The 22452-nt window shown below is 38.4% G+C and overlaps 1 protein-coding gene across 1 annotated transcript; it reads right to left on the bottom strand.

Annotated features, from left to right (window-relative positions):
• Positions 1 to 326: 326 nt before the first annotated feature.
• spry4 (sprouty homolog 4 (Drosophila)) lies at positions 327 to 6254 on the bottom strand. Its single transcript, XM_020925041.2, has 2 exons — positions 5922 to 6254; positions 327 to 4067 (listed from the first exon to the last, which is right to left on the bottom strand). The coding sequence occupies exon 2, from the start codon at positions 4020 to 4022 to the stop codon at positions 2952 to 2954; it is 1071 nt and encodes a 356-aa protein (XP_020780700.2). The 5' UTR covers positions 4023 to 4067; positions 5922 to 6254; the 3' UTR covers positions 327 to 2951.
• Positions 6255 to 22452: the final 16198 nt, after the last annotated feature.

Raw genomic sequence — 22452 nt, 5'->3', positions numbered from 1 at the left:
AATGCACGCCTTGTAAATATAATTGTAAAGTATTTTGAGTAGACTACATGCAGTACCCACTGAAGCTAGTGTCAATTAAAACTATATGATTTTGAAGTAACTCTACTTTTACGTTTGCTTTTTGGTCCATGCATTCTACTTGCCTTGAACATTACTACAAGTTTCTCTCTTGAACTTTAACACTAATAATGAACTAAAAATGTATACTGATGTACTTCTACTTCAAATAAAAGTATATGTGTGAATGAGCTGGTGCGTGCTGTAACTATAAAGTATTTTGAGTAGACTACATGCAGTACCCACAGAATTGAAGACACAAGCCAGAGTAATATTTAACAATATATATTTCCATTGTCAATGTACATTCCATTTTGACATAAGCTTTCTTCACAAACAAAAAGTTGGCATCTAAATAAATACTATATAAAATAGAACTTCAAAATAAATATATCTATAAAGGGAACCTTTTATATGAGAGTTTTTTTTGTTGTTTTTTTTTACCATTTTGTTCTATCTAAACAAACAAAAGCACAGATTTCTGTATCCCCCAAACATCAACATCTGCAAAACGCAAAAATATAGGAATGGAGAAGCACTGTCCATTTGAGTGAGAGCCGTGAAGAGTCGTGTAAGTCGTAGCGCTTTCGAATAGACTCGCGTTTGAGTAAAGTATAAAGCTAACGTAAGCACACTTTTGAAGGGCGGTGATAATAAAAACGATTGGCGAAAGTTATGGCACCCAAAACAGCTGAAGAAGACATGAGCAGCGAGAGAGGGGAGAAAAGAGAGAGAGATCTGACTCTTCTTTCGCTTCCTCCCTCTTTCTGGTATGACAAGTTTATGCACCGCAGCTGTGTTTGTCAATCAAAAGGCCGAGCTGTTTGCGTCGGACCATTTTGTACTGACGGAGAGAAAGACAGAGAGAGAGAAAGAGAGAGGTAAGAGCAGGAAATGGGCGATCCGGACAGAGCAGATTATGTTCCCTGTGTGAATTCAATGCACCCAGTCTCCAGAATGCAGGAAAGAATTAGCCTAGCCTCTCGACTGCTAATGAGCCATGGATAGTGTAACCATGTGTTTTCTTTTTCTTATTGCAGAAGGACACTCTTTTACCGAATCAAGTGCTCGCCGCGACAGAAAGCATTGATCCTCTTTCCGCCTTTCCATCCCCACCCCCCTCCCCAAAAATATAAATCTAATATATTCTCTATATATTCTTGAATCGTAGTTATAATGTACCATGCAATCTTTCAAGGGACATTTAAAAGTCTCTTCTAAAGAAACACAAATGTTGTGAAACTATTTACAAGCAAAGAACATTTCACCTGCATAGCTCTAGTTCTAAATATATTGTCAAAACATTTGTGATTTTTGCTCCCCCTCGCGCACCATCTCCTAAGTCATTTTTGGCACCTTTCTTCGCAGACTTGTACATTCAAGACAAAGGACAGTGTCATTTCTAGCTGTTTTATAGTGAATGATATTAGCGTTGTGCAACTACACAAATATGAAAAAGGTGTGTTATGGGGTTGCCAAAAAAAGACTCCCCGTTATCTCCATTTGGTGCATAACAATCGTGACCACACAGACACGCTACGACTACTGTACGCTCGCTTTCCTTTGGCAACGTCCGGTCCGGGAGCTCAACGCAAGCCACATAAAAATAGACTTTGAGAATAAAACGATTTCGACGAACGATGCAGCATAACGGCTAAACGGACATGAAGAAGACACTTGTGTGCGCGTGAGGGTGTGTGTGTGTGTGTGGGGGGGGGGGGGTGAAGAGGGTGAGGGGAGGGGCCGGGCTAAATGTAGCGCGGGCCAACGTAACATGAGAAAGCTGAGGTGGTTCGTAATACTGTGCTTTAGTTCATCCGTCATAAGGGGTCTTCCTAAAAAAAGGTTGTGCAAGTGGCAGGTTGATTTCTGACTAAGGCTGACGAGATACCAACGACGTTTTTTTTTCACTCACTTGCAAAAAAAGTAAAATAAAACTGGCCTCTTCTGACTTAGCTTACGTGATTTTTAATGATTCACTATATTGCCTTTCACGTCCCTAAACGTTTCTTTGCCCGCGTGTGCAAAGAGGAAGTAGACTTAAAGGCCTTTAGGCAGTTGTAAACCAGCATGCTATCGGCCAGACGGTAACAGTCCCTGAGAAGATCGGGTGAACTTTATACATTTCTCTACGACACATGGACTCCTAGCACAGGTGGGTAACCATTAGACTAAAGCATGCAGGTCGTGACATGCATTACCTGGGAGGTGATTGGTGAACAGCATTCGCAATCTGTTCAGGAGGAATTTACCTCTTAAACTTACTATAAAGTGATTATGTCTCTGATCTGCTTCCACAGAGCACGACGCAATGGGGAAATTACTATTATCTCAAAGTCTCAACGTGTTTGTTTTTACAGCTCCTCCATGGAGATAAAATGTTAGCAAGCTCGCATCTTTAAGCTGAAAGAGGAAGCATGGCGACGCTAAGTGATGGTGATGGTCATAATAGAGGAGAGAGAGTGAGTAAAGTGGTGCTTTTACTCCTCTGAGAACTATCATAAACCACGTGGGAAGGGACTCAGGCGCAGACAGGGGCAGCGGCCTGTGCTTCTGGGGCAGGGAAGTTTACAGATATTAGACCATTCAGGTTAGTTTACCTTTACAAAATTAGCTGAGAAAATACAGAGCAGCAGAGAGGTACAATGACTTTGTGCCTTCAGCCATCTTTTGCAAAACAAACCAACTCCAGTTCCACAATCTAGTCCCATCGGCCTGTTACTCCGGCTGTTTCTCATCATTCACCCATTAAAATAAGGCCAAGAGCCACTAAGTACCGTAGTGTTACAGTCATGTTCCAGCAGATACACGGGGTCATACGGGATTGTTTGGATTGTCCTATCCATAGAACAAGCAAGCGCTGCATGGTCCAGTTCAAAGACTTTGGTCCACTATCATGACCCCGGCTGCTTCTCTATTGTCCCGATCTTTGCCTCCACACTTTTACAAACATTGGTGGGACCTTGTAAGTTCTTGCAGCGACAGCCTGGTCTGCTCACCTTGTCGTAACACTTGTGTCCCAGTTTGGCCAGTCCCACCGCGGGCAGGTAGCACACGAGGCAGGGCAGCACGAAGGAGAGCGCCGTCATGAAGGACCAGCGGGCGCAGCAGTGAGCCTGTGAACAAGAACAAGGTTTGTCCGCACACGACCCTTCATCGTCCTCATCCTCGGTGCAGTGGTAGAAGATCCCCTTAACCAGGCACATGCATGTGGCTGTGTCAACCAGGCTTTGGGCCGAGCACAGACACTCCTGGTTACACACCCAGCAGGAGGGCAGGGTCCGGGGCAGCGTGCATTCTGTGCAGCGGCACTTTCCACAGGCCTCACACACCACCAGGTGCTTCTTCTCTGCAGGAGAGGAGGGGATAAGAGACAGTGTGTGCTGGCCGATTGTGGGGCACGCCCCTCCAACAGACACCTGGGCTGACTTGAGGTCCAGAGATTTGGAGGTGCAAGAAGAGCTGAGGGCTTTAGACTCAGAGGAAGAGAAGCACCCAGGGGTGCGGCTGACCGTGTTGACTGCACTGGAGTGCAGGTTTGGGTGGTGGTCTACCACAGGGGTGGGTGCGGCATGGTCCAGCAGCCTCTGGTCTGAAGAAGTGCTGCTGCTGCTGCTGATGGAGCTGGGCCTCCCGCTGAAGGAGATCCAGGGGTGAGTGGTGTTGTCCTGGTGCAGGTGGGACTGTTGGTGGTTGTGATGAAGGTTGTGGTTGGCTCCCAGAAAGTTCTCTTGACCCTGTCCCACCCACGTGACTCTGCGGGGAGCCTTCTGACTGGGAGGCTGCTGGGACACCACGGCCGGGCTGTCGATGTAGTCGTTCTCCACATGGGTGGACTTGATCTGGTCCAGAGGGTAGATGGTGAGGTGCTGCAGGCGGCCATAGGGCACTCGACTGTCCAGCAGAGGCTGGGACATGAGAGAGGAGGACACCCCCGGGATGTGCTGTGGGACCCTGGACTCCATGTGTGGGCTGCGGCCGGGCACGTCTCTCTACAGCAGCATCCAACACTGCAGAGACAAAGGGTTATTAATAGGACAATCCTATTAGAGCTATCGATCCTTTACACTGGATCTGCCTGTTTCCCACCACACAACAGGATGCAAATGCAAGGGACATTATGAAGAGCTGCCTCCAAAGTGACTGAGGGCTGCATGAAATAATACTGTACACATTAGGTATAACCAGACAATTTAACAACATTAAAACCTCAAGTTTTATAAATCATTTCTGAAACCAAAAGCAACAAAAAAGATCAGCAGAATTCTTTTAGCTTTGTCCCTAAATTTATAAACAAAGATTTTTGAGTGAAAAGCAGCAGCATTTGAAACCTCCTCCATTTTAAGTTTGACATTAGAACAATGGAAGTTGGGCTCTCGTCGCCTCTTTGGGAGCACCACGGAGCAGGGCTTGCATGCAAAAGACCCAGAGATGTAAAACGGGGCAAAGCAAAGAGGAAAAGAGGTTGCCAACGGGGAATTTAACAAAGACTCTGGTAGGGTCAAGGAAAGCCTTTTGTATGGGGCACCACTTTAATGGGTCAGTTATTAACTCATTTCTATTTATGTGTTATGTAATTAGTAATATCAATTTAAAATAGACCATAAGAAAGAGAACCTCAAAAAGAAGCTCTGGGTTTTGTGAATGAAGCAGTGAAGGAGCCGCAGCAGGTTTTTATGAATGGAGGCTGATGGCTGACTCGGTGTTGCAAGTATGAATCAGAGAGCTCTCGTCATTATGAGCCTCATTGAAAAAAAAATAAAAAAATCAATTTTTATCAATGGGCGCTCGTCCGCGTGCGCAGACCTAACCTACTTCACAAAAAACTGAAGATAATCAGCTGAAGCGTCATTTCCACTGACCCACATGTGAACACTTTTACATTATAATAAATATAGCTCCACTGACAGCAATAGACTCCCGGGTTATTTTAACCCGTGCACTCGCCCTGGTTTTATTTTGGAGACTGTGTTTAATTTAGTCTAGAATGTACGGTATCAAAGCACGTCGTACGTTGCTCAAATCAAATTACTTTGTGGTTTATGGCAGTGTTATTACCACGGTAACCAAATCCAGCCCATTACCCGAGCTCCTTTTCGCCTGATTTCTACAGTTTTGGTGCGTAAAACCTGTTGCGACACTGTCGCTGCTGCTGGCACTGATTGCGCCGCGCTTGTGTGTAATCTCGACCATTATATGAGCTTCCAAGCCGGAACTGTGGACGTATGTGCGTGCGTGTGCGTGACTGTTCGTGTGTCTGCGTTTGTGCGCGTCCCTCCCTGCCTTCAATATGTGAATGGACTGAGTCATAAAAATACGGAGGCGGCCGCTCGGCATAGTCAAATAGCAAGTTTATATAGATATTGCGATCGAGTATTGGAGCATTATCGCTAGTTTGCGTGCTTTGGAAAGCTTTTGGAAGCGTATGGTACAGTATGTGCCCCTGAGCGAAGTGCTTGCTTAGTTTTATTTTAGCGACATTTGCCGAAGTGCGTATTGCGTAGCTGTTTTAACACAGGAATATCACGTATTTGCGCTCTAAAAGATCCCAACATATCGCAGTAAAACGCATCAACTGTGTTACAGAGTAAGTTTTATCGCCATTAAGTCGTAAGTAGCTTCGTGGCGCTTTAAACGCAAGTACAGCGCTGTGAAATGGCAAAAATATGACACTCCGCGTCTCAGTCTTCGTTTGGAATTTGCTTTCCGAGCGAAATATTAACTCATGCTTCAAAGATACAACATATGAAGCTAATGAATAGATTTGACAGTCATCTTTTAACCAAATGTCATGTTGTAAAGTCGTCTGCAGCTACTAGTGACACGAAACAATTTTAAAACGACACATAAATGCGCTCGCTTACCAATTCAGGGTAAAAGGGCCATCTCTCCGTCGTGCTCGCGTTATAGTCCAATCAGGGAATGAATAGTTCCACAGTGAACCGTATTAAGTCCAAATGTTTGAAGGATTAAAAGGCCGTGGCAGCGGAGAGCGCTCTCTTCTCCTCTCCTGTGCGTAAAAGGCAACTGACTGCGGTCGTGGACGCAGCGCTGCTTTGGATGTTGATGTTGCAACCAGCTCCACGAAAAGGGGGAGGGCCGTGCCTTTTTATGAATGGGAGGGTATAGAGACGGGGGAGAGGGACGGCGCTGCTGCTCGGTCTGTGTCTCTGCGTGAGCTCCTTGTGAATGGCAGCGCGAGAGAGAGACTCGGGAGGTGCTCAAATGCGGAGGTTACATTTTTATGAATGGGGAGGACTCCGAATGGAATTGCGCATGCGCCATGTGGAGATTTTTATGAATGGGAAAGAAATGGCGAATGAGGCGTGTGTGTGGAGAGAGAGAGAGGCGAAGGGGGAGAAATAGACAGAGGGAAAGAAGAGGAGGAGGAGGAGGGGGCTTTTTTTTTTGGTCACAAGGGCAAAGTCAGGACTGATTTACATAAAACTACAGATATTCTCTCCGTGATGGCGCTGCTTTCCTTGTGTAATAGACGGTCGTGAGTGGGCGACGAGCGCGGCGGATTTATGCTGTTGTGAGGTTCAAGAATAGCAATGAGCTGCTCCTGTGTCCATCAAAAAACAAAGATGAGCTCGTAATGAAATAGTGAAATGAAAATAATAATAATTTGCGTAAACGATGGACAAATAGTTCCACACAGTGTTATTTATTTATTTATTTATTTTTTACAATGTTCCAACTGAACACTGCATAAATGTTCTGTTGGGGGTCTGCTGCCTCTTTGTTTCTATGGATACGTCACTGATTTGTCTGGAATGTTCCACAGTGTGACATTAAACACCTCTACCTTACATTTATGCAAATACAGGTGGTTTTATAGCTCAAAAATGCACAGAAAAACTCATTGTTATTCGTTTTTTCAGTTTCGTTTTGGAGACAAATAATGAAGAAAATAGTTGTTTTCTTATTTTTGGTTTTATTTTGAAAAACAAATGAACGAATGATACATGGATTCACTCTGTTCCACCTTGTGATGTCATGTGGTAATACAGGAAGTGCTCCATTGTGTTTTTACTCTCCACACTCCTTCACTAGAATCATTCAGCTCATTAAACGATGAACAAACAATTCCAAATAATGTTATTTTTTTACAATGTTCCAATTGAACACTACATAAATTTTCTGTTGGAGGTCTGCTGCCTCCTTGTTTCTATGGATACGTCACTGATTTGTCTGGAATGTTCCACAGTATGACATTAAACAGCTCTACCTTACATTTATTCCATTTCAGGTGGTTTTATAGCTCAAAAATACACAGAAAAACTAATTGTTATTCGTTTTTTCAGTTTGGTTTTGGAGACAAATAATGAAGAAAATAGTTGTCATTTCGTTTTCTTATTTTTGTTTTTATTTTGAAAAACTAATGACAAAATGGTACACGGATTCACTCCTTTCCACCTTGTGATGTCATGTGTTCTGCTGGGGGTCTGTCGCCTTCTTCTTTCAATGGATACGTCACTGATCTGTCTGGAATGTTCCGTAGTGTGACATTAAACAGCTCTACTTTACATTTATTCCATTACAGGTGGTTTTATAGCTCAAAATTACCCTGAAAACAAATCGTTTTTGTTTTTTCAGTTTGGTTTTGGAGACAAATAATGAAGAAAATTGTTTTTTTAATTTTTTTCTTATATTTGGTTTTATTTTGAAAAACAGAATGAACGAATGATACACGGATTCACTCTGTTCCACCTTGTGATGTCACGTGGTAATACAGGAAGTGCTCCACTGTGTTTTTACTCTCCACACTCCTTGACTAGAATCATTTGGATCATTAAATGATAAAAAACAGTTCCAAATAGTGTTATTTTTTACAATGTTCCAACTGAACACTACATAAATGTTCTGTTGGAGGTCTGCTGCCTCGTTGTTTCTATGGATACGTCACTGATTTGTCTGGAATGTTCCACAGTATGACATTAAACAGCTCTACCTTACATTTATTCCATTACAGGTGGTTTTATAGCTCAAAAATACACAGAAAAACTCATTGTTATTCGTTTTTTCAGTTTGGTTTTGGAGACAAATAATGAAGAAAATCATTGTCATTTCGTTTTCTTATTTTTGTTTTTATTTTGAAAAACTAATGACAAAATGGTACACGGATTCACTCCTTTCCACCTTGTGATGTCACATGTTCTGTTGGGGGTCTGTCGCCTCCTTGTTTCTATGGATACGTCACTGATCTGTCTGGAATGCTCCATAGTGTGACATTAAACAGCTCTACTTTACATTTATTCCATTACAGGTGGTTTTAAAGCTCAAAAATACCTTAAAAATCAGCTTGATGACTGTGAGCGGGGTTGCCTCTCCGCAGATCTGGCCTGTAATTTGGTCTGGTTTGGTCTCAGTGAACATAGAAAGGTTTAATGCCATACTGTGAAACATTCCAGACAAAGCAATAATATCTAGAGACAGTTAACAAACAGCCATGACACACTATAGCCTAATGGAATATCCACAGTTCATATTTTCCGTTGCTTATCATATGTAAATCAACATACAAAACCACGCGTAACATTCTAAAAATATCACTAAAGAAATCGTTAATACGCAGAACTGAAACTGAAATTGTTTACTGTAACTGCAACAGAAACCAAGACCGGACCAGATTAGAATCTTGACGTTAACCATGACAACGCAGCCTATATCCTCCGCGCAATCTGAAGCCCTTTATTTACACTTCCTCTCTCTTTCCTTCCTCTGCTCCTGAAATGATCCTCTTTCCACTGCGGTGTTAAAGTCTGGGAGGGTGGGGGACAGTCGAGGATCAAGTACTCAGCAGTGTTACTTAAGTAGAAGTACAGATACAAGGGTGAAAGACTACTTAAGGAAAAGAAAAAGAATCAAATGGAAAATCAACTATTGTAGTACCTGCTTAAAATTACACTTTTAGAGTAAAAATTATAAGTACTTTAAGGAGATTTTTTAGAATCAAACTGTTTTCTTCATTTTTTAATCTGTTTTCGTGTATTTGTGTATCTATTTTGCTCAAAGTTGGGACGTACTAAAAATAATTCTCAGCTTTTTCGGCTGGACTCAAACCGTAAAGAAAAGTACTTTTTGTTTTTCAGTCTAGATCTAAAATGTAGTAATGTAACGTAATGTAATGTAGTGGAAAGTACAGATATATCCACTGTAAAATGTACTAAAGATACTAAAAAATGTACTTAAGTATTACACTTTCACTTTTGTATTTACGTAAAAGTAAAAGCACTTAAGTAAAACTATTGATGCACTTGTTTAAAATTGTACTTTAAGAGTAAAAAGTAAAAGTATTTTGTAGAGATTTTTAGAACTATTAAAGAATCAAATATAGAGATTTTAAGTGATTCAACTGGTTTCATAATTTTTCTAACTATTTTTTGTGTATTTGTGTATCTGTTTTGCTCAAAGTCTCAGCTTTTTCAGCAACTCAAACCATAAAGAAAAGTACTTTTTACTTTTCAGTCCAGATCTAAAATGTAGTGAAGGAGAAAGTACAGATACATCCACTGTAAAATGTACTTAAGTAAGTATATATACAAAAAATTTACTTAATTGTTATACTTTTACTTTTGTATTTAAGTGAAAGTAAAAGTATCACATGAAAAAATCTACTTAAGTGAAACTATTGAAGCACTTGTTTAAAATTGTACTTTAAGAGTAAAAGTAAAAGTATTTTGTAGAGATTTTTAGAACTATTAAAGAAGGAAATGTAGATTTTAAGCAATTCAATTGATTTTTTTGTGTGTGTAGTTGGTTTGCTCAAAGTTGGAACATTAACTCAAATGAAATGTGCTAAAAATACAGTAAGTCTCAGCTTTTTCAGCAGGACTCAAACTGTAAAAAAAAGTACTTTTTACTTTTCAGTCCAGATTTAAAATATAGTGAAGTAGAAATTACAGCTACACCCACTGTAAAATGTACTAAAGATACAAAAAATTTTACTTAAGTATTATAATTTTACTTTTATATTTAGGTAAAAGTAAAAGCAAAGTGAAACTATTGACGTTTTTTTTTTAAATTGTACTTGAAGAGTAAAAAGTGTAAGTATTTTGCAAAGATTTTTAGAACTTTTAAAGAATCAAATGTAGTGATTTAAGCGATTCAACTGATTTCTTAATTTTCTGTCTGTTTTTGTGTATTTGGTTGACTCAAAACTCTAACCAAATGTGTTAAAAATAAGTCTCAGCCATAAAGAAAAGCACTTTATACTTTTCACTCCAGATTTAAACTTAACAAAGTAAAAAGCACAGACACATCCACTGTAAAATGCACTTAAGCGAACTACAAATTGTACTGCAGTATTTGTACTTTTACTTTTGTACTTTGCTACCTTCCAGCCGTGGTTCCAGAGGGAGGGGGTGGGGCCTTTATAACGCCTGGCCCTGAAAAGCAGCATGAGGGCAGGCACGGCTCACAAAGAGACAGGATGTTGTTGATTTGTACCGAAACCACACGCAGGAAATGAGTGTGAATTTCCTTTCTCTGACCCCGAGATCCCCTTGTGCCTGTGTGTGCGTGTCTGTGTGTGTCTCTGTGTGTGTGTGTGAGTGTGTGTGAGTGTGTGTGTGTGTGTGTGGACTAGTCAAAGGTTAACTGTGCCCTCATTATCCCTTTGCACATAAAACCATGGCAACTACTAGTGCAAACGCGGATTGTTGTTTTCTATACTGTATTTTTAGCATATATAAGGTGATTTGACTGGCTTAAAAATAATGGAGCACAAGAAAATGTTGGGGGTGAAGGTTTAAAAAATAAGCGTTTGTTAAATTTAAATTCAGCGTTTATTAAAGGGTTCATATTACGCTATTTTCTGATCTGTGTTATAACGTTGTTTTCCTCGTCGAGATCGTACCTGGAGTTGTGTTTTGTTTCGTTCACACATGATTAACACAGAAATCCTGCTTATTTTTCCGAGTTCTTTTCTCAAAAACTCAAAAAATACTCCGTTCCACCTTGTGATATCGCGGTAACACCCGAAATGCTCCACTATGTTTTTAAACTCTACATAACTTCACTAGAATCACTAAGCTCTGGACGTGCCAATCTCAACTGATGTAAATGTCAGTAGTAGTAGTAGTAGTAGTAGTGTAATAGTAGTAGCAGTAGTAATAATACTAGTCTAATAGTAGTAGTATTAGTAGTAGTAGTTTAACAGCAGTGGTAGTAATAGTCTAATAACAGTAGTAGCAGTATTAGTAGTAGTTTAATAGTAGTTTAACAGTAGTGGTAGCAATAGTCTAATAATAGCAGTAGTAGTAGTAGTAAAAGTACTAGTCTAATAGCAGTAGTAGTAGTAGTAGTAGTAGTAGTAGTAGTAGTAGTAGTAGTAGTAGTAGTAGTAGTAGTAGTAGTAGTCTCATAGTAGTAATAGTAGTAGTAGTAGTACTACTAGTCTAATATTAGTATTAGTAGCAGTAGTAATTTAATAGTAGTAGTATTAGTAGTAAAAGTACTAGTCTAATAGTAGTAGTAGTAGTAGTAGTAGTAGTAGTAGTCTCATAGTAGTAGTAGTGGTAGTAGTCTAATATTAGTAGTAGTAGCAGTAGTAATTTAATAGTAGTAGTAGTAGTAGTAGTAAAATTACTAGTCTAATAGTAGTAGTAGTAGTAGTAGTAGTAGTAGTTTAACAGTAGTGGTAGCAATAGTCTAATAATAGCAGTAGTAGTAGTAGTAAAAGTACTAGTCTAATAGTAGTGTAGTCTCATAGTAGTAGATATTAAAAGTACTAGTCTAATAGCAGTAGTAGTTGTAGTATTATTAGTAGTAGTAGTAGTCTCATAGTAGTAGTAGTAGTAGTAGTAGTCTAATATTAGTAGTAGTAGCAGTAGTAATTTAATAGTAGTAGTAGTAGTAGTAAAATTACTAGTCTAATAGTAGTAGTAGTAGTAGTAGTAGTAGTAGTAGTAGTAGTAGTAGTAGTAGTAGTAGTTTAACAGTAGTGGTAGCAATAGTATAATAATAGCAGTAGTAGTAGTAGTAAAAGTACTAGTCTAATAGTAGTGTAGTCTCATAATAGTAGATATTAAAAGTACTAGTCTAATAGCAGTAGTAGTTGTAGTATTATTAGTAGTAATAGTAGTCTCATAGTAGTAGTAGTAGTAGTAGTCTAATATTAGTAGTAGTAGCAGTAGTAATTTAATAGTAGTAGTAATAGTACTAGTCTAATAGTAGTAGTAGTAATAGTAGTCTCATAGTAGTAGTAGTGGTAGTAGTCTAATATTAGTAGTTAGTAGTAGTAGTAGTAAAATTACTAGTCTAATAGTAGTAGTAGTAGTAGTAGTAGCAGTAGTAATTTAATAGTAGTAGTAGTAGTAGTAGTAAAATTACTACTACTAGCAGTAGTAGTAGTAGTAAAAGTACTAGTCTAATAGTAGTGTAGTCTCATAGTAGTAGATATTAAAAGTACTAGTCTAATAGTAGTAGTAGTTGTAGTAGTTGTAGTAGTAGTAGTAGTAGTAGTAGTAGTAGTAGTAGTAGTAGTAGTAGTAGTAATATTAGTAGTAGTAGCAGTAGTTGTAGTAGTTGTAGTTGTAGTAGTAGTAGTAGTAGTAACTAAAGGAACTTGAAAACTACCGCTTCATGACATCACAAGGTGGAACAGAGCTTTTTGATGTGTGGAGATGTGGACAGACTGATAATAAAGGGAGATTCAAACGTGTGAATTTAGAGGGATGTTAGTTCATAGTTTTCAGATCATATAATCCCTGTAGTTTCATGTTTTTTTGTCTGTGTGTTTTTCTGTTAATATCTCTGTAATTATTGGCTCTATGTGCATGAAACAAAAACAAGCACAAAGTTCAGCGTTTTATCTGTTAGTATAAATAAACAAAAGTGAAATCAACTTTTGCAACAGTAGTGCAAAGTGGTGCCAATCGTGATTTCGAATTGGGTTCAAATAGAAACAGGAAAAAAGTAAATAATGAGGTAAAATATGACAAAATTTAACTACGTGAATATTTTAAAGGGCTAATTTTTCTGATCTAAATTATAATGTTGTTTCCTCATCACAAACAGACCTGGACTTGTGTTTTGTTTCATTTCGGCTGAGTTTTTCTCTCAAACTGAAAACACTCTAATCTGTGTGTCATTCGTTCATTCATTTTTCAAAATAAAACCAAAAATAAGAAAATGAAAAAACAACTGCTTTCTTCATTATTTGTCTCCAAAACCAAAATGAAAAAACAGATAACGATTTGTTTTTTTTCAGTTTTCGATTTTGTGTTTAAATAAATAATGGAAAAAACGGATAACGGTCATTTCCCGTTTCAATGAATTAAACTGTGATGCCGGACTTTTACATACGGACTGAACCAGGACTGAACCAGGACTAAATTAGGGCTGAACCAGGACGAAACCAGGTCTAAACCAGGTCTAAACCAGGTCTAAACCGGGACTAGACCGGGACTGAGACCGGGATTGAGACCAGGACTGAGACCAAGACCAGACTGGAGCTGAGACCAGGACCAGACCGGGACTGAGACCAGGACCAGACCAGGATTGAGTGCGGGACCAGACTGGGACTGAGATGGGGATTGAAACCAGGACTGAGACTGAGACCAGACTGGAGCTGAGACCAGGACCAGACCGGGACTGAGACTGGGACCAGACTAGGACTGAGTGCGGGATTGAGACCGGGACTGAGACCGAGACCAGACTGGAGCTGAGATCAGGACCAGACCGGAACTGAGACTGGGATTGAAACCAGGATTGAGACCGGGACCAGACTGAAGCTGAGAGTAGGACCAGACTGTGACTGAGACTGGTTTAGATCTGGTTTAGACTTGTTTTAGTCCTGTTTTGATCCTGATTCAGTCCTGGTTCAGTCCAGCATTGCAGTTTAAGTCACAGAAACGGGAAACCACCTTTGTACATTTTTTTCATTATTCATTTAAACACAAAATAGAAAACATAGAAAACTGAAAAACTGAATCTTTATCCATTTTTTCAGTTTGATTTTGGAGACAAATAACGTTGTTTTTTAATTTTCTCATTTTTGGTTTTATTTTTGAAAAACAAACGAACAAACGATACACGGATTCACTCTGTTCCACCTTGTGACGTCACGTGGTAAAACACAGGAAGTGCTCCACTGTGTTTTTAGTCTCCACGCACCTTCACTAGAATCATTCGGATCATTTCAGCCCTGGAAATCTCTACTTAACAAAAGGTAAACGGTCGCTGTTGATACTTGAAAACTACCGCTTCATGACATCACGAGGTGTAACAGACTATTTTGAGCCTAAGTCAGTTTGATTTGATTCTTTATAAAGGGGGAAAAAGTCTGTGGAAGTCCATTTCTCTAGCTGCATTAAAATGTCATCACTAAGACTGTTTGAATCCACGGCAGCCTTTAATACGGAGAGTTAAAATAAACACAAAATTACACAACGGCATACACCCAAACTACTTTGTTAATAGCGAAGTAATCCTTGCGGTATTGGTCCTTTAAAACCAGTCAAAGGTAACATCGCGCCCTCATTACGTCGCCATAGAAACATCACACCCGGATTGTTGTTTTTGTGTAAAAGGTGCAAAGAAAGGAAGTACTCGGATGCGTGACACCTGCCTGTGTTACCGGGGAAGTTGCTCGGAGCCTAATCTGATTTCACAATACAGCCATTTGGTGTTCTAGTAAGTGGAATCTTTCGCCGGCTTTGTTATTTTCGAGTGGTTTGAGCCCAGTTAAGTCCCGATGTAGACTTGGTTTAGTCCTTCTATAGTCCAGGTTTAGTTGTGGGTTTAGTCCTGGTTTAGTTGTTAAAAGGACGCATGAAAAGAATCTATACAGGCTACATCAGTATGACAAAGCCTTAGTAGTTAGTTGGAAATAACAATAATATTACTCAGTTTTCAGATTTATTTATGTGTTATAATGTTTCTGCATTGCAAACATACCCGGAGTTGTGTTTTGTTTCATTCATTCATTCATTTTAAACACATAAATCTTGCATATCTAGGCTCAGTTCTACCTTGTGATGTCGTGTCAGTTGTACTTTAAGAGTAAAAAGTAAAAGTATTTTGAGGAGATTTTTAGAACTATTAAAGAATCAAACTGTTTTCTTCATTTTTTGTGTATTCCTGTATCTGTTTTGCTCAAAGTTGGGACGTTAACTCAAATGAAACGTACTAAAAATAAGTCTCAGCTTTTTCAGCAACTCAAACCATAAAGAAAAGTACTTTTTATTTTTCAGTTCAGATCTAAGATGTAGTGAAGTAGAAAGTGCAAATACATCCACTGTAAAATGGTCTTAAGTATGTAAAGATACTAAAAATTTTACCTAATTATTGTACTTTTACTTTTGTACTTAAGTATCACAAGAAAAAATCTACTTAAGTAAATCTATTGAAGTACCTGTTTAAAATTGTACTTTAAGAGTAAAAAGTAAAAGTATTTTTTAGAGATTTTCAGAACTATTAAAGACTCAAACAGTTTTCTTTATTTTTCTATCTGTTTTTGTGTATTTGTGCGTCTTTTTTGCTCAAAGTTGGGACGTTAACTCAAATGAAATGTGCTAAAAAAAAATTCAGCAACTCAAACCATAAAGAAAAGTATTTTTTACTTTTCAGTCCAGATCTAAAATGTAGTAATGTAGTAACTTAAATAAACTACAGATACCTAAAAATTGTAATTAAGTATTGTACTGTTACTTTTGTACTTAAGTATCACATGAATAAAATCGACTTAAGTGAAACTACTGAAATACCTGTTTGAAAGTATTTTGCAGAGATGTTTTAACTATTAAAGAATCAAAGACTTTAAGCGATTCAACTGATTTCTGATTTTCCTCATGAAAAACAGACCTGGAGTTGTGTTTTGTTTCACTCAGACTTTTTTAACTCATAAATCCTTCATATTTCGGCTCAGTTCTCACAAACAGAAATGATTCTGTTCTACCCCTGTGTTTTTAAACTCTATAAGCTTTCACAACAATCATTTGGATCATTTCAGCTTTGGTATTGCTGCTCTCTACTAAACAAAAGGTAAAAAGTAGCTGTTAACTTGAAAACTGCCGCTTCATGACATCACAAAGTGGAACAGCATTTTGAGTTTTGGAAATATATAGACCAGTGGCGGAGTTAACAATTTGGGGACCCTAGGCGAAATTGAGTTTGGGGTCCCCACTATTATGCACTATTTTATTATTATTTTTTTTTTTTGGGGGTATTTTTGTAATATTTATTGTCTGTTTTTCCCCATTGTTCTTGAGACATGCACATTTCTATTTATTTTTATGGTGGATTGGAAACTTGTCTTATTAGTTCAGTCGTCTACTAGATAAGCAGAGCTGAAAGTAGTTTTATTTTTTTGCTAGTACAATTACATTTTTGTTTACATCCATTATATATGATTTTGCTACTCTCATTTAATGTCATATTTAGAGAAAATCTAATTGCTCTGAGGCCTCGGCTATTGTTTGCCCCCCCCCCCCCCCGCCCCCCCGCCCAGGCACTAAGCAGCCGCCTAACGCCTAAGCTTTTGCCTAACGCTAGGCCCGCCTCTGATATAGACTAATAATAAACAAATGTTACTCAAACACTGCAGAAACAAAATCCAGCCAAGTTAAGATGACTTGAATTAAGAAAGATTTATCAAGTTAAGTCAATCTGTCAGTGGAATGAGACTTTTTGTATGAAAATACATCTTGCTAGACACAAAATAAGACAAAAAAACAACAACAATTTTTTGCACTTAAAATAAGAAACAACATCAAATGTTCCTTGAATTAAATAAAACACATTTATTTCATTGGTAGATATTTTTATTTGTCAAGTTGAATCGACTCAAATAAAGTTATATGTTCTTAATTTTTGTTATTTTAATTTAACTAGATTTTTTTTTTTTCCAGTGAACATGTGTGAATGAAACAAAACACAACTCCAGGCTTGTTTTTGAGAAGGTAACAGCATTATAACATGACTTAAAGCTCACAAGAGTCAAGTTTGCATAATTTAGGACCTTAAATAATTGTTTTGTTCATTATGAATTGTTTAAACTTTAAGACTAATTGAAGGTGTAGTTATATAAAGCTATAAAATGGTACAGAATGAATCAAAACAACATTTTTGCCTCGTTTTAATCAAGTGAAAACATGTTTTTGTTGTGAGCACCTTTACATTGACCTGACAAAATCCAGCACATGTTTTCAGCAGAGGGTGCGGTGACTAGCTGAGGCTTGAATTGCTCGTTATAGGTCACGTTATAGGCGCTAATTGATTTAAAGGTTATGAAAAGTTGGACAAAGCGTCAAATGAGAGCGTTTAAATCCACATGTCTCCACAGACCGAGCTCATCCTCACAGCTGTGGAGCTCCGGGCGTCTACATATGTGTGTAATGTGGCTTGAATTCTAGATATCTGCTTGATGCGCTCATCTGCACGCACACACACACATTCACACTGTCACACATGCACACACACACACACACACACACACATAAATGCACACACTGGTTAGGTTTTCATCCTTTTTTGGGACATTGCATTGACATACGTTCATTTTTTGGAGCCTGATTTTATGCTTAATTGTTTTTGTTGTAAATTATAATGTTGTTACCTCATCAAAAACAGACCTGGAGTTGTGTTTTGTTTTGTTTCATTCACAAATGTTTGACTAATCCTCCATTATTAGTTTGTTTACGTCTCCAAAGCTCAAAACGCTCTGTCACAGCTGATGTCACGAACCGTATTTTCAGACTATAAGACACACTTAAAATCCTTTCATTTTCTCAAAAATCAACAGTGCGCCGTATAATCTGGTGCGCATTATGTAATAATTCTGGTTGTGCTTCCTGGCCTCGAACCGATTTTATGTGGTACACGGTGCTCAAAACTCTATCAAAATGTTTTAGTACGACTTTGGTAAACTACGAAGCCGCACCACTTGATGGATTGTCAGAGCATTACGGCTACAGTAGTCAGGAGCCTCGCGGAGTCCAACAGAAGTTGACCCGATAAACGCACAAGGAGCGAGCAGTTTTTTCAGAGCTTATAGTTTATGCAAATGAGTCATGTGGTTTTGTTTCTGGAAAACATAAACAAATGTGCACAAAGCTGCATTAAACACATTATTACTCAATGTATACTTGAGTCATCCTCGTAGGAAATTTAAAAAAACAAATTTAAATTATCCACACATTCACATTCATAATACACATTCACCAAGACAGGGAGGCAACGGCGGGCGAATTACACCACGATCTGCCAATGGATCATGGATGCCTGGACTAAAGGCATCAGTCTCAAGTGTCGTCCGTTTGTTTTGCTTAATGCTCCTTATAATCCGGTGCACTTTATGTATGAAAATACTAAGAGAATTCAACATTATTGATATTGCGCCTTATAATTCAGTGCACCTTATAGTCTGAAAAATATGGTACTTTTTTTTTTTTACCTTTTGCTCAGACTGACAATTCCATGGCTGAAATTATCCAAATTGTTCTAGTGAAGGTTTATGGAGTCTAAAAACCCACTTCCTCGCAATTTGGAACAGACTATTTACAGTTTAAGCAAAAAACTCAGACTAAATATTCTGGATTTGTGTGTCAGGGTATGTTTGTGATGACGAAACAGCATTATAACATGACGTAAAGGTGCACTGTGCAACTTTTCTGGTTGAGGTTACACTACTGCATGTTACTTTGACAGGAATGTTCCAAAGTATTGCATTAAACTTGAACCAAATACGTTTTCAGTGTTTTTATTACTCAAAAATACATTAAAAAAACATACATCGTTACTTGAGGGTGGACTTGCCTTTCCACAGATCTCACGCACAACTTGGCCTGGTGGTTCTTGTCTCCATGGAGATAGAAAAGTTGACAGTGAACATTCAGGCAAAGCAATAACTCATAATAACAACTATCTATCCAGCAGAAAAGTTACACAACGCACTTTAAAGCTCACAAGAGTCAGTTTTGCGTCGTACAGGACCTTGAACTTTATCGTTGTGTTGTGTCTGATATTTGTGTGTGTGCAGATTCCAGTCCCCACAATGTGCTAAAGAGCGGCTCACACACGCGCCCACAGACAGAGGAGCAGCGGGGTCTCTGGGGTCCCGGTCCCAGTCTGGACTTCCTTCCTTCCTGCCTCATTCACGGGACACTGAGAGGCTTAAGGCCATAATGGACAGCCACATCTGCACTCTACTGCGCTGTCTGTGTGTGTGTGTGTGTGTGTGTGTCTTTTTTAACATTCACAAAAACCTCTTTGTTTTGGGCTTTTGCGTGGTATTACTTTGTTTTTTGTTTTTCTTTCATGGAAATTTTTAAATCATTTAGAGATAGGAGCAGAATGAAATAATTACCAACTAAAAGAACAACATATGGAGTTATTAAAGGTCCTATATTACACTAAAATGACTCTTGTGAGCTTTAAAGGTGCATTATGTAACTTTTCTAGTGGATTGTTTGTCAGATGCTTTTGTCTGTGGAGATTATTACTTTGTCTGGAATGTTTGACAGTACTGTATTCAACTTTTCTGTCTTTATGGAGCCCAAACAAGACCAAGTTGCAGGTCAGATCTGTGGAGAAGCGACCCCGCTCATAGTCAGAATGAATGTTTTTTTAGTTTCTGTAGACCAGTGTTTCCCAAACTTTTTTTCTGAGGATCCATATTTTAAAAGTCACAAACCTTCCTGACCCAAGTCAAGAGACATTTTTTTTTTAGGTTTGAAAAAGAAAACACACGTTGGATGAGTAAATATTCACGTCCAAACGACAACGGAGCACTGAGTGAAAACGATGTAATACATACGCCACACCTGTATGTGGCGCTGTTAAAAATGATAATAATATTTAACAATGCATATCTCATCTTTTTTTTTTTTTTACTTTAAGGTAATTTAGCCTATTTCAGAGGTATTCCAGAAATATCACCATTTTGTTTTGCAAAAGTTAAATTTATAAATATTTTGTTTTTAGCCATAACATTTGGATGAGAATTATTAGAATAACTTGGTCTCAAAATCCAACAGTTTAATTACCCGTGTGTAATCTTTGTTATTGATCTGTGTAATCTTTTCGGCAACAGCCTCGCGATCCGCAGAGGCTAGTGTGAGGACTGCGACGGGTTCACGATGTCATCGTTTTCCAAAAGCTGCGGTTTGCTTGTCCATATAACAACGCAACGCTGGCTTTCTCAGATTTCTCCACTCTGAAACCCGTTCTCAAAAAACACAGTTTTCGCCCACTCCAAAACACACACGTTTCCATGTGGACGAAAGACCAAAACGAATACAAACTTCACCGTTTTGACCAAAAAACGTTGTCGTGTGGACAGTCCCTAAAAGTCACAAACCTTCGCGTCAATAGACATTATTCGTAAATCACAAAATAAAGGTGGATTTGACCATTATTGAAAATTAATGAGGATATTCTATTGCTGACTGAGTGATCATGTCTCTGAACAATTAGTATGACTCAAGTTTTAAACAATGAAAAACAGTCAATTGAACCAACAATAAAAGGATCCATAAGTCGCCTATTTGGACATTAAATGTAGCCCATTTCTTTTTCTTTTCAACATTCAACTGAACCAGCAATACTGGAACAAAATAGTCGATAAAATAATTACAAAAAGATTAGAAATGATACAAAACATCTCTTAACATTTTAATATTTCTAATGAGAGGAGGAGGAGGAGGTGCAGGAGGAGAGCGAAACACATATATTCAGTCTGTTTTTGTGCTTTGTCTTCATTTTTGTGAGCACAGAAAATCTCATGTGTCAGAACTGTATATTTCAGACCTACATACAGATCATGACAAACGACACCCCCAAAAAATCTCTTACAACCCACCTGAGGGTAAGGAAACAGCAGTGTTGGGGAGTAACTGATTACATATACCGGCGTTACATAATCAGAGTGCAAATTATGAGTAACTGTATTCAGTTACAGTTACAGTTTCAATAAGTGGTAATTGGATTACAGTTACTTTGTTGAACTAAATGGATTACATGGCGGTATTTTCCTGTTTTCACATTTTGGGCTAAACCAGGACTAAAACCAGGTCTAAAACCAGGTCTACACCAGGTCTAAACCAGGTCTAAACCAGGTCTAAACTAGGACTAAACCAGGTCTAAACCAGGACTAAACCAGGTCTAAACCAGGACTAAACTAGCACTAAAACCAGGACTAAACTAGAACTAAACCCAGGACTAAACCCGGTCTAAACAATATGACACTTAACAGTAGGTGGACACACTTTAAGGCAGCAGTGATCTCATATATAAATCATTTCTCTATCAATAATATTTTTTAATTTGGTTAAGGAAAGACTGGGCTTTTTATTGTCTTTTATCAGATAAAATATCTTATATTTTATAAGATAATCTAGTCTTTGCTACTTTACAGCAAATAAAGTCTGTTCATGGAGACTTGGGCTCAACAACCAATTTGAAGAGAACAAACAAGAATTTTCAGGATGTGGTTGCTACATTCATGTAGTTTTAAAAAGCATGACAATATCAAGTAATCCAAAGTATTCAGATTACGTTACTCACTTTAAGTAATTTAATGGATTATGTTACAAACTACATTTTGAGGTATGTAATCTGTAATCTGTAGGGGAATACATTTTAAAAGTAACCTTTCCAAAACACTGGGAAACAGTGCTTTAGAGCTTCAAAACCACCTGTAATTGAATAAATGTAAGGTAGAGATGTTTAATGTCACACTGTGGAACATTCAAGGCAAGAAACAAGCAGGTGATGGACCAAAAACAAAAAGTTACATTCACTCACAGGTGGTTCAAAGCTCAGAAACACCTAGAAAAACAAACACTCTGACTGAGAGCGGGGTCGCCTCTCCACAGACCGATAACTTGGTCTCCACCAGGAAAGTTACACAATTCACCTTTAACGCTTATTTACGCCTGTTCCCGGATCCTTCACCGTTGAACCATGAACACGCCCGGACCTGTTCTTGAGTATTTTGTCAACATTTCTCTATTAACCCTCCAACAACAACAACGAGATTAGAAACTCAACGGGCTTTTGTTTATCACTTATAGGCTCTGCTGGATACTCAAGTACTCCATTTTGTTAGTTAAAGGTGCATTGTGTAACTTTTCACGTGGAGGGTCCGTCACCTGTCCTTGCTCGGCCTGGAATGTTCCGCAGTGTGACATTAAACAGCTCCACCAGACGCCTCCACCAGAAAATTTACACAATTCACCTTTAAATTTAGTTTTATAATTCTCTATTTTTGACTTAATTTGGCAGGATTATAACTATTATAAATATAAATTATAGTTTTTCACCAATCAAGAAGAAGAATTTGTGAGGAAAAGATGAAAAATATGTTGAAAATTACAGGAAGTGGAGAGTTCAGTATCACATTATGGACAATTCTACAAAAGTTCAGCAAATTTTACTCTTAAGAATCCC

Source organism: Boleophthalmus pectinirostris, unplaced genomic scaffold (assembly GCF_026225935.1).
Source record: "Boleophthalmus pectinirostris isolate CB_2022bp ecotype Guang Dong unplaced genomic scaffold, ASM2622593v1 HiC_scaffold_12, whole genome shotgun sequence".
Taxonomy (NCBI): Eukaryota; Metazoa; Chordata; class Actinopteri; order Gobiiformes; family Gobiidae; genus Boleophthalmus; species Boleophthalmus pectinirostris.
This window is presented reverse-complemented; position numbering and strand designations above follow the sequence as displayed.

Bases quoted from the DNA above. Each gene is read 5' to 3' on its own strand.
- spry4 (XM_020925041.2), bottom strand. From the start codon at position 4,022: ATGGAGTCCAGGGTCCCACAGCACATCCCGGGGGTGTCCTCCTCTCTC.